A 16,297-nucleotide genomic window follows, 5' to 3' on the forward strand; every position below is an offset into this window, starting at 1 on the left:
CAAAATTAATGCAGATGATTTTTTTATAAGATTTAATGCTCGGGTTTTTTCATTTGAAGAGGAAAAACAATAAGACGAGTAATCTGTTTTCTTATCTCTGACGCACACTCACACGTTGCATCTGCTATTTCACAATTATCATATAGGCTACATTACTCAACACCTGTTCACCCTAACCTTGTTTTAATTAGGACAATCTAAGCATCATCCATATGCAGAAGGAGCAGACTGTTGTGGTTCGCGCATGGATTTTACGCACAGAGGAAGTTATATTGGCAAACCATTTTCTTAATGCAATACGTGCGTTTTTGTGACACTTCTCCAACGTGCTAAAAGCGCAGTCTTATTAGTTGTTTTGCGCAAGTGCGATGCCTTTGCGTTGTTTAATCAAAATCCCAGAAGGAGGGATGCGTGGGCGCCGAAAGTGTCACAGCAGAGACTGGCAGGGGGTTGCTAACCGAATTGGAGACATTTTTCTTAAGTGTTCGTCGATCAGTGCGAGACGTGAGATGTGTTAAAATCCTCATAAAACATCAAACGGTCTGGGAAGCGAATTAAGCCCTTAGAATAGACATGACCTGCAAATAGTGGGGATTCTGTGCGTAAACTTATCCTAGAGGCAGGAGTTGGAGATGTTAAATGTTTTTTATTTTTTATTTATTTTTTTTATTTTTTTTTTAACTAACGCATTATTACATTCATGGAAAAGTGTTGTACTTAAATTGGAAGGGCGACTTCCCTGCAGAAATTGTCGATAAGAAGCGCTAAAAGGAACAGCGGAGAGCTTTGATGGGATTTGCTGCCAGTGAAAGCTGGAGGTCTTTTGAACGGAGTTGTCAGTCAATACCAGTGGGACCTGCCCCCCGCCTCTCCACCCCTCCTTTTCTCTCCTCTTTGCACACACACAGGGGCAGCTGGTTGTATATATAAATAGACCCGGTAGGCTGGAGTCCCACACAGACTTTTCAAGGAACAGTTGGGGAACCAGGAAAGATGCCCGCGTCGCCAGCTGGATTTGGAAACTTCTTCTTAGAGAGGAACCTCGTAATGCCAGCTGGATATCAGATCCCGGTCCTGGGGTGTCCATCGGGTGTACAGCAGCAGCAACAACAACAACAACAGGCTCAGCATCTGGCAGCTATGGCAGCTGGAGTTCCCATGACATACTCAGGACTGCAGGGATACAACTTTGTCCCTTATCCACACCACAGGCACATCGCGCACATGGTGAGCTCAACTTTCATAAAATATTCTCATAAGACTTCTTGTTTTACTTTAAATGCGCAAAGAAAACTTGTTCTAATCGCAACCTATACGTGCGCTCTGAATAAATAAATAAATCGTCCAAACGAATCAATGTATTATATAGGAAGCAATTAGTGCAAAAAGTCGGTACTTTTTCCAACTGGTTTGGTGAAGAAATAATGCAAAAATCTGTTTTATTTTTAAGTTGGGATTATGTAGAATCAGCAAAAACACCATAAGAAGGACATGTAATGTGAAGTAGTGAGGCTGGAGTACCAGCAAAAAAGATGATCAAATGGTAAGATGGTTGTTTTAGAATGATTCTAGTAAAGGAATAGTATAAAAATCACTTTCTTAAAAGTTGGGATGCTGCAAAACTCCAACCAAAACACCTAATGACTGCCATTTTAATAACCTTTTGACCAGCAAATTACCATTGTTGATTTTATCAAAACACTCTTTTTGCGGCTGATCAATGAAATAATGTGGAAATATAACAGTGAGTCATCTGGTCATTAGACTCAGGAGTTCATTGTGTGATGTTAAGAAGCTGTTCGGTTTTTTAATATATATATTTTTTCTTTTGGTGCTCTAAAGAAAATGATTAAAAATAATGCCTTGAGGTACAGGGGTTCAACACATGGTGTTTTGTGGAGTTCAGTTCAAGCAGATGTGGGAAAGCAGTTGAGGAAAAGTTTGATGTTTTGTTCACAAGTAACAACAGAAAAGTTCATAATCTGCTCAATTTCCGTAAAAATAATTACGCAGAAAGTCTGTTTCCTGGCTCAGAGACAAGCGGCTAAAATGATCAAATTAGCATTAAGATTTGATTCATGAGGAATTCTATTAGTATGTGAACACTTGGTGTATTTTTAAACCTGGTTTGTTTAAAATCAAGTGGTCTTAAGATGCCTAGGCCAACAGGAGAAGAAGCTACTATAAATCCTTCTTTCTCTTTTTTGCTGACTATGGTTTCTTTCATGTTCTTTAGCTTCTTCTCATGTTCCGTCTTTCTGTCTTTCAGAGCGGTGGCTTTGACTTGAAGGCCGCCTCTTCATATCATCATGCCCTCCTGGCCCGCGGAGGGGTCCTCTACCCTCCTTACCGTCCAGGTGCTGCGGAGGATCTTGGCAGGGTTGCCAAGGTGGCGACACGTGAGAGCACTGGCGCGCTGAAGGCCTGGCTGAATGAGCACCTGAAGAACCCGTACCCAACCAAGGGCGAGAAAATCATGCTAGCCATCATCACTAAGATGAGTCTGACGCAGGTCTCCACCTGGTTCGCCAACGCCAGGCGGCGCCTGAAGAAGGAGAACAGGGTCAGCTGGGCATCCAAAAGCAAATCGGATGAGGAGGATGAGGAGCAGGAGGGGGAGAGTGACGAGGAGGAAGGTCCCCTGCAAAAGTGCAACTTGGAGAAGCAAGATGATGAGGCAAAGCATCATAATGGGCAGGAAGTCACAGATGAGCCTGAGCCGGAGCGCTCTGCAGCTGCAGAGGAGCGTTTGGAGGTGCAGGAAGCTGGATCCGAGAAGAAAGCTGGAAGCGACGATTCTGACCACACATCATCCACTTCAGAAAGCAAAGAGAACATTGTCAGTCAGAAACCCAAAATTTGGTCTTTGGCAGAAACCGCCACCTCAGAGGTCTCAAAGAAACCTGTGGATGGTTTTTACCACCCTGCTGGGAAGCTGTGGGCAAACTGGGCTTCACGGACCGGACTCTTTGTTCCAGCTTACTACACCACTCATGAAATAGTTTGAGCTGATCAGAAGACAGTTAAAAAAAAACAACATTTTGCACTTTGAACCTTCAAACCTCACAGAATTCCTGAAGTTTGTTATGGTATAAAAATTTGTTGGGAGACCAAAGACTAAGGATGTTCTGTCATGTAAATAAATGTAGATGTATTTTTCCACCTGGATGATGTAAATTATATTTCCTTAGTCTAACCATAAATAAGTATTTTGTTAAAATAAACTTTGGCTTATTCTAAAATTAAGGTGTCTTCATTTGTTCTGACATGAACTTTAAGATAAGTAAAAGAAAATAGTTTATAAATAAAAGCAAAACATAAAAGAAGTGTTTCACTGGGACCTCAACATCCATTTTATTATACCTTTAAAGTCTGATACAAGAAAAAATAGTCAGAAAATCATTAACGTCTTAATTTTTCTTTGTTTTTTGTATCATAATTTATATTTAAGAAATTTATGGGAATGTCTTCATTATAAGATTGTTTGGGGAAAAAAAGTCAACTAAAAAAAAAGATGGCTCACTTAAACCGTACGTTTACCACTTTTATAAGCTATTTCAGAAAATTTTCTTTCATACTTTTTGCATTTTCACTCATATTATGCAATGATTAAGTATATTTTGCACAATTGATGATATTTAAAATGATGAAACTTATTAAACAGTATTACATTATTAGGCTAATAAAATATGCACATATATGTGCTGTTTTAATCAGAATGCGTTTCCATTTGTGTATTCAAGTCAAAATTAAGTTATAAAGGATTACTGAGCCATAATGTAGCTATGGTTAACTACAGTTCACAATCAGCACATGGATTCATTAAAGTTGTTCTAGAAAATGATTTTAAAATTGTTTTATGACTCTTTTAAAGAAACATTTTAAAGATAATCAAAAAAATCACATTTAAATTTCTAAAAAACATTATTTTAGACGGCCTATAGACTGTAACGGGTTCACACGATTTTAGTATGTGTTCACTTTGAAGCATCAAAGTCTTCAGATCTGAACTTGAAGCAATAGAAGTCCCCACAAAAGACAAAGACTTTGAATATATGAGTTCTGCTGTGGTACATGACACCTAGATGTTAGGAGTAGATTCTTGATTGGGCGTAGATCTGACGGATTTGGAGACAAAATCAACATTTCAAAGTTTTTCTGATAATCAAACCATTTCTGAACCAGTTGTGGCAGCGTGGGTTAATTTACAAAAAGAATATATTATTACCTTAAAATGATCTGATTCAGTTCATACATCAGTGGTCATAATGTTAAGCCAGATTGGTGTTTCCGTAGCGCTTCATATAAAGCTGCAGCAAGTGCGTTGCTAATAGTTAATAGCAACGCACTTGCGCCACTTTGAGGATGAAAGAGGTAACTGCAAGAGAAATGACTCCCCTCACCAATAGGCCTAAAGCGGTCATATCAAATCAGAATTTATTTAGGTTGGAAGGTCTCTTTGCCATTATCCTAATCTTTAGCTTCCAACAATCCTTCCCTTCAGGTTTAAGTCAGGATTCTGTCTTTGTTCCTTTAAAAACAGAATGAAGGGACAAAGAAAAAGACATCCTTCATATTTGATTGTCTTATTTCTTTAAATTTTAATGAACATATTTTGTTTTTTGTGTGATGGTCTTTTTTAGTATGTTTATCTAAAAAATGTTCCCTGTTAAGACTGCAGGTAATAATGTTATCAGGACAACCAAATATCCATAAAAAATAACAATACATCTATGCTAACTATAATGGAACATAGTTACTTGCAAGATTAGCATAGATGTATTATTTTTTAGTTCAAAACACATATAATAAGGCAGATATAACACATATATAAAGGCAGTCTAATTGCAACTGCCTATAGTTAATTTGGTAAATTTATATTACACCAACAAATTTGCTGAGCTGAGACTCAAAGTTGTTGTTGCCAAACTGTTTCCTTAGCTAACCCTACATTTTTAAGGTAAAATATGTCTGCTTAAATTATTTGTAGTTTGGGTGAAGTACCACATGTCCTTTAAAAACATGAATAAAATTTAATGCAGTTTTTACTATAATAACACAGTGCTTCAGTACACCAAAAACATGAACAACAGCATTAATGTGTTTCATTGCAACAAGTAGAACATCTAAGTACAACATGCAATTATACAACGACAAATGATTCAACCTCATGTAAATCAATTCAGCAAAATTTACAGGCACATTAGGGTCAATAAATACAGCTTTATCTCCGAGAAAGTCCGTTATGACACAACCAATTCTCCCCAGTTACATCACGAACTGAAGCCGACGGTAGAGGAGCTCGATACTTGTGATTCCTGACGGGGGAGACGGGCCATTTTTCCTTCCTCCTCCACAGAACACACAATTTTTCCGTTCTCACTAATTCCGTGCTCCCCAGCGGAACCGAAGGACATTGCCGTAAAGCTTCTTGCGTCTTCTTGAGAAGGGATGCTTCTGTCTTCGTTTTCCACTGGAGTCTGTGGTCCAGGAAACAGTGAGGCTTCTTCGTTTGGCCCGTATATTGCCGTCGGTCCGATGCAGTCAATACACTCCTGTGAGATGGTAAAAGAAAATCAAACAGATGTTTAAAAAAAAAAAAAATAGTACATTCTATTATTTACTGAATAAGTAACCTTTAAATCCACATCTGCTTAGAGCCAATACTGTTGCTTTTATGCATTTAAAACCTCTGGTGGGAGTTTGAGTTTGAATCAAAGCTTGATTTTAAGTTTAATAGCGTTAAGATGTTTCTGTTTTCCTTTTGGTTAAAAATTATAGGTTATTCACAGGTTTATGCTTTAACTAATCCAATGCTGTATGCCTAATTGTTTTCTAATTAAAGACAAAAAACAAGTACAGCTTTAATTATATATGGTTTATAGTAAAGATCCATTTTTTGTTTCTTAAGGTAAAACAATTTTCTACATTGAAGCAAAAAAACCAAAAACAAACAAACTAAAATAATAAAAATACACCGATAGTTTTAAACAATAGCAAATTTTTGCTGGACAATAAATTGTCAGAGTAATTATTGCGATAAACTGTAATATTGTTATTTTGGAGCCATTTTCAGGTAACATATTGACTATGGCATAATAATACAAGTTCACCTATTTAAGACCAACAAATTTGAATTTGATAAAGAACTTAACATTGGAACTGGAAATATAGTCACATTTTTGGATTTTTCAGTGTGAGATTATGCTGCTGCATTAAAAAACATTATTTCATTAAGTTTTTTATGTATGTAATTTTGGAGTTTGCTCCAAACATCAACAGCTTCCATATGCTTGACAACATCTCTGATGTTGCTTTATGATGCTCCTCTGATATTATGAAAGTCACTTGTTATTTTCTCTTTTTATTTCATGCTGGATGTGTTATTGTTGGGTATAAGTGGTTCCCAGTCTATTTTATAATCCTTATATTTAGAAAATACAAATAATATTTCCATTAAATAAAGTACATCCATTTTTTTTTAAATAAACAGACAAAGCAGTCATCTACCACCTAAATGTATACAAATATTTATTCAATCAAGCAATTTGAAATAAAACTAATATTTACCAATTTTTTCCCCTTCTCTAAACTTGATTTACCTAGAATGAAAAGAGATTGAAAAAAAACATTTTAAATGATTGATCAACACTATTAACAGCGCAATGTGAACTTTCAGAGTGAAGCTTACGTTGACAATACAGAAACACTCCAAATACACAACATGCAACTAGAAAGATTCCCATCACTGTGCCAACTATGACATGGACCCGGCTTTTCTTTACTGTAAGAGAAGCAGACAGAAAAAAGCAACAATTAGATACTAACACATAAAGTCATATCTAACACAATGCCAGTCATCTTACTTCTTCACATTTTTAATGTTGGAAATTAAAAGGATTGTTTTCCACTTCATAAAAAATACATACAGTGGAAACCCTATATCCGAGGGGTTTAGGGACTGCAGCTGAAATTTGCAACTACATGACAAAATATACCTTAATATTAATTGACCATTAAGCCAATTAATGCAAAGAAAAATGAAAGGTGTTCCAGGATTGGCTGCGTTGCAAATACAAACATTAAACCAAGGTATTTCAGCGTCCCAAGGAGAATTTGAATTTGATTTTTTACTTTTTTATTTGGAGCAACGTTCCACAGAAAAATCCCTGAATCCTGAATGATGAACAGGCAGAGGTATTTTTAACTTTTAGTCTGTTCCACACATAGAAGTAATCTAAACAATGCACTAATAAAACACACTGCTGCTCCCAACCTCAGGACCACATTACTAACAGGTTTACAGGCCTGTGTCAGTGAGAAAGTTTCGTTCTGAGCAACTCCACAAAATTTCTAACCACAGAGGAAACAGATAAATGTAAGGTAAGGTTGAGAAACCTCTGAGTCACACAAAACTCACCACATACGGTGTCAGATCGGTCGGTTCCAGCTACTTCAGTAGTGTAATCTGGCGGGCATCTGGAAAGAGTTTTACAGTGTTAAGGTTTATTACCTACTTTATACTGCGAGTCACTTCAATATCTGGCCAATTTGTGAAATCTTAACTCTTTGTATGCAGAGTCATAACTCATGAACCATGAAGTTCAGTGTATACTATTGGGATTTTATATATCAGACTAACAGAAGGTAGTAAAATATTGCATTATATTTCAAACTGGATTTAGTTTTGTACTTCAACTACCCCTCTTTACATTTAAGTTAATTGTTCTTGCTAGAAGATGAAGATCATTCACTAGACTCAAGTCTTTGCAGCTTCTAAAGCGTTTTCTTCCAGGATAGCCAAATACTTGTTTTATTTTCCCAAATAATAGCAGTCCAACAGCATTATGCTGCCACTACCACTGTGTCTCACAGTGGGCGTCTTGCATCATAATACAATGCAGTGAAATTGAGATTATGACATTGAATAGTTTTTAAGAAGCCCAGCATATTGCTTTAGGACCTTGCAGCAGCAAACTGCGTTGCATGAAATCCAAATAATTCAATTTCCAAATCTCTATGTCCCATATAATGCCTGCTGTAACCATTAAGCAACATTCAAAATGGCATTTTTTTAAACAAATGTTTCTGTTTTCTGGTTGTGTCATACTCTTTCAATTTTCAGATGGGAACTCTGTGTAATGTTAAGTGATTGGAATGCAGTTTTATAACCTGAGTGGTTCAAATTCGTCCACAACTTTATAGTAAAATAAAAAAAGGAACCACTTATATTTGATCCATTAGCTCAAAGTTGATACTAAATGATTAAATAATTAAAATAGTGAGTGAAAAAGAGAGATCATAGTAGTCACCATAGTCAAAGTTCACAACAAAGAAACCAGTAAATGAACTTTGTGACCCTCACTGAATTAGAAAAGGATTCTAAGTGTTGTTGTCTCAATTTGTGGGCATCAGCACTTACTTTGTGTGTTCAATGCAGCGGTCATTCATGGAGGTTTCATTGGAAAATGTCCCGTTCATACATGGTTGGCACACTGTATCATGTGTTTGATCCCCTGAAAGTCAAGGGTGATTATTTAAAAAAAATAGTGTCCAGACGAAAAGAAAATTGTTGATTGCTCTATAAAAAATTATGTAATTTAAAAATTTGTGTCACACCTTTGGATTTAACTCCCTGTCCTGGCCCACATTGCTTGTGTGGCCTGCAGACTTCACAGTATTCACTTGAGCAGTGGAACCCTGGTTTACATAGGCAGACAGCTTTCTTCTTACTGTCATGGACTCCAGTATACATGTTTTTATCTGAAAGAAAAAAGGTCACACTTTTAAAAGACATGCAGTGTAAGAAAATACAAATGTGTGTGAAATATGCAAAGGTCTTACTTGGGTCACAATATGGCTGGGGTTCACACTTGTTTTCAATGGTGTATGTCTCCTGATATTCATCCGGGCCACATGGCTCACATTTTGGAGTTTCACAGTTATTATCTGTCATTTTAGTTCCTGCAAAACAAGTTATGGGACAGTGATTTATTTCCTTAACCACACACGAAAAACCAACTTATTCTGACAGGGAGGATTAGCATATCCTCTGCAACTTATTTTCTAGCAATCCTTGCTTTTCCAGTGCATTATTCTGACTAAATTAGCATAACACTGGGACCCAGATCTGTTATTATTGAGATATATGTGGTATTGGCTGGATTTAGTACAACTCCATTGATGCTAACATGCTGCACGTGGAGTAAATAGTGCTAATGATATGCCAGAGCAAACACAACCCTGAAGTACAAGTGGGAACAATTCACACTCTTGGGTCAGTTCACAATACTCAGTTTTCATACAGCAAGTCTACCACAGCTATAATATTTCTTAATATTTACCAAGGGTTTTCTAGCCATATGGTAGAGTCATGCATGATTCTAAGCTTTGCCTGCGTGAACCCACCTAATTTAAAATAAATGGGTCATTAATATGGTCCTTGGTGACAGACTGAAAAGATAATTCAACTTTGTCAACAGGATGCATTTAACAAAAATGTAGAATACTGATCTTTTATGGTTGGAGTTTTTCTTCTTCGTTTGGGAAATCATTACTCCACCCACCATGGATGGGTGGAGTAATGGATGGACTTTTTTTGTATTTTCTCTAAAGACTATTGTATCATAGGAGAACTTTGAAACCTCACACTGGACTACTCCTACCATGCAGGAGAAAAAAATACTGTTGCTTTCAGACATCTTTAAAGGATGAGCCTGAAACATTCAGAACCAAACCCCACAGGGAAGATGTGGAAATCCCCAAAGAGTGGGAAAGCGAAAGAAAAGGGTAGAGGAAAAGTAAATGAAAGCAAAAGTGAGGGGATCTGCAGCTGGTGTAATGGCGTCATTGTGTCATGTCATCATCCCAACAGAGCCTCTTCACATCTACGTATTAATACCATATATGAACTCCAACCAATAGATCAACAAGGCGAGACGAAACGACGTTTCCAGACTGGTTACATACCTGGTCCACACTTCATGCAGCACTGTTTATTCAGGTCATACTGGGTCTCAGGGTCGCATAAGCTCTGAGCGGCGCTCATGCCCTGCAAAGCAGAAAAACACTCTGTAATTAATAAACTCTTGTCATCATGTGACTCTGGCGCAGTTTCTGTGGGTGACTGTAGCTTCACTTCCTCAGTCCACACTGCTAGGGTCGGGCTGGAAAGTCCCAAAACTTCAACCTATTCAAAGCTCCAGGGACAGCAGCTGCAGGGTTTTTCTCTTGTTTTTCTTCCTGCTAATAACGTTATTTTACGTGTTAGGTTTCACACACACCAGTGTCGAAAGTGAAACTAAAGAGCGCTCGTTGTAGGAGAGGGCGCAGGGCGGAGGGCTTACAGTGTGAATGGACACGAATCAGCCTAAATTGCCAACATTAAAGTGATGTATAAGCGTTCAAGTTAAATAATGATTTAGAAACATCATTTAAAACTAGATCTGAAATAAAGTCGGAAAAAAACAATGTATTTCGAGCTGTCTTCGGTTTATAACCTTCCGCTTTTTCAACTACGCAATACATAAATGAGCCTATTTATTATTATTATTATTGTTATTACTCACCATAAGGACGCTCAGAAGCAGCAGCTGGGATCCAAACATGATGACAAAAACAGACGAAATCTCTCACGCTGTAACTCCTTCAGACCAACTGTGCAGCTCTAAGCTGCCTATAAGCTCATGGTGTGTAGTTACAACTAAAGGGGAGGAGCTGAAACTGGTTTTCCACGTGATTTTTTAATTCTTGACCGTTTCCTGTAAAAGCAATAAGTATGACGTGGTTTCCACCTTCCCATCCTAGTTTATCCTCCTCAGTATTTTCTGAGTGGTGCATTTCATGTTTTGGGATCTTTATGGATTGTAATCCCCTCTTCAGTATCTAAATGGGTTTATTTTGCAAATATAAGGAAAAAATAAATAATATTTACATATCAAATGCTTTATAAAATGACTTGGAGTCTAGTTAATCTTTACAATATTTATGCTCATATTTTAGTAAATTTTGTTCAGTTTCAGCTGCTTCACTCTGTTACACAACATGCAACATGTCATAACACGTTCCTCCTTCCTCATTCCGTCTGTGAAATTTGTCTTCAGCAAATATATTTCCAGGTGAATATTCTAAATGTCATAGAGTATTGTACTCTAAATATTATGAAATGCATTAAAGAAAGGCCAAACCACTTGCAGTTAAATTAAAAAGAATTTTGGTTGTTTGCTTGTTTTAAACTGAATTTACGGATAACAATACGGAAAGTAATAGTGCTTCTATCCGCATGCCATCAATTCTCAGGAAATACAGCTTGAGTTTGTTTTTGGGTCCTCAATCTGTATTGATTGTAAGAACAAAGGGATTCCCCAAAAACTTTTTATTAGGGGGATTTCCCATCTCTAACTGCTGTGGAGGATTCCCCTCAGTTGCTCTAAACACACTTCCCTAAAAACTCTGATCATCTTACCAAGCCATTTTACCAGCTCAACTGAGAGTCTGAGTTTACCTAATTTTTCTTGTATTGCGTAATGTAGTGGGAGGGAACATTTTTTCAGGATATGGAAATTCCTAGTTATTGTCCTACTCTGGCTGTATGTTAGAAATAGTAGTTGTTCAAAAATCACGTGAGGAATAGCAACACAACCAGATGTGTACTTTTTAGGAGGCATTACAATGTTGTAGGTTTTTTTTTTAAATTACAGTAAATGAAGAGATAAAATCCCCTTCTTTCTTTGTTTCTTCCCCCCCCCCCCTGCATTTCTGTATTTTTCATCATTCTTTTCTGAAAATGTCTCCTAACTTAAAGAGTGTCTCTGAGGAGAACCTCGGCTTTTACCCAAAAGGTGTTTCTTATTGTAAATAAGTTTCTACTTTGCTTTTAAGCAAAGTCGTGAACAAACACTGCAAAGAGCATAAGCAGCAAAAATGCAAACCATCATATTCAGTGTCTTGTACTCCTTGATCTCGCTAAATACAGTAATGTGCAGAGGTGCGTAGTAAATGTTACTCAATTACATTTACTTAAGTAACTTTTTGCGGAAGAATTTTAGTTTTAGGAGCAGCTTTGCTACACTTAGGTTTTACTGCAAGGAACATACTTTATCTACATAACATATAGATAAAGTACATGTGTCTAATACTATAAGTATTATTTTCAGTTTTTTTATGATTTGGGAAATGTTTCTTCTGCCTCAATCTGTTATTTTGTAAAAAAGTTATTTTACTTGTATTCATTTTAATCTTTTTAATTCCAGAATTTGTACATGACTGTACATTTGTGTCTGTCTGATGACATCATTTTTAAATATTACATCAGATGATCCAATCAGTTACTTGATTAAGTAAATAACTTTAAATAACTTTTTAAACTTTTTTATTCATAAGTCATTTCTTGAACAGTTATTTTTTAACTTTTGCTTGAAGAAAAATATGTTGAAGTAGTGCAACACGTGTGAGTGTATAGGTTTAGGATACGCTACACACATGTGTAACTTAATACACTCGGTGTTAAGTTAAATTTGTAGGCTGTCTTGAGTATTTTCAGGTAGCGTCATAAAAATAAAACTTTCTTTCATTGGACTGTTATAAAAACAAAGCCATGTGGCAACTTCATTCATTAATTTGGTATCAGGACTTTTCATTTTGATGACACTGACATTTTCATTACCATAAATACTTGAATTCAATTTTAGTTAATTGAAACACTTTTGCCAGTAACCAACTAGATTTTACAATATGCACTAAATAATTATGAGACATGAATTGGCTGCTTTTCAAATGTTAATAGTGATGTTAGAAATGCACCAAAGTGACTGAAAGACTGAAAACATGAATAAAAGGCATTTAGATATGGTTCTATCATAACTTGCTGTCTGTAATCCTGTGAAAAGAGGCCATAAGGCCAAAAACTTTCACATATTTCAGGAGATTCTGATCACCTGCAATTTACCGATTTGCTAGTGAAAACAATACATAATTAGAAAATTTGAAAAACACAGTGAGGAAGAAACATCTCTGTCTTTCAAACTCACTGAAAAGCCAAAGAAATGTTTCAAAAGCACATATTGGAGTTTTGTGTTTGTAAAGACTGAAATAAATGAAAAATATTTCCAAAAACACAAAAACAATGGAGTATAGAAATATTGAAAAAAAAAAGTGTTGTAGTGAATACTCAACAATTCCACTGGTGCATCACAAACCGCAGGAATACTTTACAATAAGAACTTGAATTATTTGAGGCCACCAGTGTTGAAAATTCAAAGCTGAAGTTGTTTTATTTCCAGGATAAAGTATGCTTTTCTAACAACAACCCTCAAATAAAAAAATAGAAAAATGAACCACTATGTTGAAAGAACATCCACATATTACATCAGTATATGTTTCTTGATGTTACATAATCTTATGCCAGGAAGTTAATATAGGCTTGTTTATAACTAGGTTAACCCTTTCAAACAAATCAACTCCATCAGCTCCTTACTTCCCTCTTTCTCTGTTTATTCTGTTCTAATTAGTGTCATATTCCTGCTTGTCTTGTTGCCGATGCTGTTTGATTTAAGTCTGCTCAAGCTACAATAGGTAGTTTTTTTTTTCTATGGCTTTATTGGAAAATAAAAACAACTCTACAGCCAATTCAATAACAATTGCTAACATTTTTTTCCACAGATGATTTAAAGTTATGCAATAAAAACATTGAATTAGCGACAAGCAAGCAATCTTTCTCTGTTTTGACCATCACATATTTTGCCGTGGGAACAAATCACTCACTGCTAACCAACCCACTTTATAAATTACTTTATAAATAACTTCAGAGGCGGAGACAGTCTGTGATGGCGCCTTTGATCGGCTCACCTTCTGGTTCAAGTTTACGCTGCTGCAGGCTTAATTGGTGGCAGCAGCATACTGAGGTGTTGCTAAACAACATCAGGAACCTTTAAGATTAAAACAGGGGCTGGTACTCGGATATTATATATAATATTATCCACAAAATCTCTGTAATGTGTTGGATTGTGGAATTTCAAATCACAAGCTGTTTCAGTACAACGTAATACACACTGATCAATCATACAGAGTGAGAAAAAATACAGAATCAATAGAAAGAAATGGAAATAAATAAATAATACCCTCCATACATTACCTGGACATAGATCTAGTGGAATCTTTTTATTAATAGGTTAACGAGGTAGTATTTTATTTTAAGGGTATTGTGGAGTAAAAACAGCTGATGGACAGATCCATTGGGACTTTCCCCAGCTGAATACAAAAACTCACCAGTGTTCAGAAATTTGTCAGTGAAATGATTTTTGATCATTCAACTTCAAATTTATGTGCTACTTAATCAACCATGTGAAATTCGAATGAATAACATTGAAGTTTGTAGTTGCAAAATGACAGCAAAAAGTTGAAAATGAAAAGTCTGAGGCGTATTAGTACGTTTATCTGAATTGTGCATGTGCACTGTTTTAAAACAAGTATCATTCTTCAAACATTGAAGTAAAAAGTTATACATTTAAAGTCAGAATTTATTCTCCCTGAAGCTGTAGAGTATTGCTTTACATATTTCATACATAGCAACATTTTGGAGAAGCTCTATCAAGTAATATCCTGACTCCCAACTTTGTACAAAAAGGTTCAATGAGAATATAAAGACATTGACATGCAAGTGAAGACATGTCAACTGAAATCTCTGCAGCTAGGCACAGAAAGCCTCTGCTCTGTAGGTGTGGCTGACGAGACAGAGCCTTTTAAGAGCAACGACAACCAAAAAAATGTAACCTGAGCTGAAATAGGGCGGTCGCAACAAGAGAGCCACAAATCAGTGCAGTTTCCCTCTCGCCTATGAGACAGATGTCTGTCAGGTTATTGCATGACAATCAAAACAAAGCCAAGCACTGCGTCTGTGAAGCAGCACCGTGATCTGTTGCATGGATATCTGTTTGAAATGCCTGGTTTAGGATCAAAGAAGAAAGACTATGTGTCCAGACCGGACAGATCCATCAGGGACTTGCCCCAGGTAAGACTCATAGTTTACAGTGGAAGGCTGGAAAGATTACATTTCTACTTACAGTAACTACCAGGTCATTTGCCATGCTATTGACATCTGTATCTGTTCTTCTGCTAGTATGTACCACCACCCTGACTTTATCTTTGTTCCACAAAAGGCAGCCCTCTCACTTTCATTCACGTCACATCAGCACAGAGAGCTTTGGTTGAGTTTATGGGGGTCTTTCAAGCATTTCTCACTTCCTCAATTCAACCAGACTTCCCTAAGATTAGTACTTTCCCACAATGGGACAGTTTATTTACTAAGAAATGTGTCGCATGAGGACATTTTTGGGGACAGTTCCTGGTAGGCCAGGAACTGTTTATTATCTGGTTATTCATGTTGCATCGTGATGATTTTTCCACTGAGTGGTGACTCAAACATGACCAAATATGTAAAGTGCAAGTTGGTGTGCTCCCATCAGTCACAATGAGCTTCTGTAAGAACAGTTTTTGCAACCTTTTGTTTACATAAAAATTGTAATTAGTCATGAAAGTCGCAAAATAATGAGGAACTCACCAATGAGCATATGCCATCCTCATAAATATCCATATCTTGTGTTTTTAGTCAAACCTCTAATCTCTGTGTATTTATTTCAGCTGAGCAATGAAATGCAGCTTAGTATCATGAATAGGGTAAAAAATGGAGAGATATCCATTGACGACGCTCTGAACCAGGCAAGAAAGGAAAGGGAGCAGCTCTGCCAGGTGGGTGTCCAGTCCAATCACAAACAGAAAGCAGATGGTTGCGATTATAGTGCAGTGACAATGAATTTCACGTGTCTCTTTCCTCCTTCAAGGATGAGTCATATTTCAGGTTAGGTCTTAATATGCTGGAGAAACGTAGATTATAATGACACCAAAAGAAGGGATTAGAGAACAAACAAAGCACTGAAAGGAAACTGAGCATGAGAAGCAATTACATAAAGAGGAGAAAGTGCAAGTTTTATTGTTCTACTGCAGCTAGAAGTGTTCATAAAAAGCAGCTATTGCAATGTTTGCAAGACTAAAATATGTGCCTGGGTGAGATTTGTCCTGATTGTGCTTAGGCTGCCAAGATTATCTGCAGGTTTATTCTTAGCTTTATTTTTGGCAAAGGTTTTAGATTTTCATGATTAGCATTCAGTCACAGTACTCACTCCAGTTATCTCAGGCAAAAGAGCATCAAAAGTTACCTTCTGAATGTCTCAGTTACAAAGTCCAAGCTGAAGAAAACATGCTTTGGTTTATTTCAAGCTTCTAGCTTTTGATTGTCTTTGCT

General features: G+C 36.6%; 3 protein-coding genes across 4 annotated transcripts in view; 2 read left to right on the plus strand and 1 right to left on the minus strand.

Annotated features, from left to right (window-relative positions):
- Positions 1 to 960: 960 nt before the first annotated feature.
- Positions 961 to 3,242, plus strand: irx7 (iroquois homeobox 7). Its single transcript, XM_044115068.1, has 2 exons — positions 961 to 1,227; positions 2,270 to 3,242. The coding sequence occupies exons 1-2, from the start codon at positions 994 to 996 to the stop codon at positions 3,005 to 3,007; spliced, it is 972 nt and encodes a 323-aa protein (XP_043971003.1). The 5' UTR covers positions 961 to 993; the 3' UTR covers positions 3,008 to 3,242.
- A 1,437-nt stretch (positions 3,243 to 4,679) lies between these two features.
- Positions 4,680 to 15,581, minus strand: cd40 (CD40 molecule, TNF receptor superfamily member 5). Of its 2 annotated transcripts, none has more exons than XM_044120456.1 (9): positions 15,557 to 15,581; positions 9,970 to 10,071; positions 8,845 to 8,964; positions 8,620 to 8,763; positions 8,423 to 8,516; positions 7,421 to 7,479; positions 6,692 to 6,784; positions 6,571 to 6,602; positions 4,680 to 5,555 (listed from the first exon to the last, which is right to left on the minus strand). In XM_044120456.1, the coding sequence occupies exons 1-9, from the start codon at positions 15,564 to 15,566 to the stop codon at positions 5,274 to 5,276; spliced, it is 936 nt and encodes a 311-aa protein (XP_043976391.1). In that variant the 5' UTR covers positions 15,567 to 15,581; the 3' UTR covers positions 4,680 to 5,273. The 2 variants fall into 2 exon arrangements, with proteins under 2 accessions (XP_043976391.1, XP_043976382.1); XM_044120447.1 differs by lacking the exon at positions 15,557 to 15,581 and adding an exon at positions 10,569 to 10,714 and having other exon boundaries at positions 4,681 to 5,555; positions 9,970 to 10,051.
- The window catches only part of LOC122833120 (formin-like protein 13), a 42,111-nt gene continuing 40,643 nt past the window's right edge, over positions 14,830 to 16,297 (plus strand). Inside the window, exons 1-2 of the mRNA XM_044120433.1 lie at positions 14,830 to 15,007; positions 15,637 to 15,744. Coding sequence (XP_043976368.1) covers positions 14,861 to 15,007; positions 15,637 to 15,744 — 255 coding nt within the window. The 5' untranslated portion in view covers positions 14,830 to 14,860. The remainder of the gene's footprint in view (positions 15,008 to 15,636; positions 15,745 to 16,297) is intronic.

Source organism: Gambusia affinis, linkage group LG01, assembly GCF_019740435.1.
Source record: "Gambusia affinis linkage group LG01, SWU_Gaff_1.0, whole genome shotgun sequence".
Lineage (NCBI taxonomy): Eukaryota > Metazoa > Chordata > Actinopteri > Cyprinodontiformes > Poeciliidae > Gambusia > Gambusia affinis.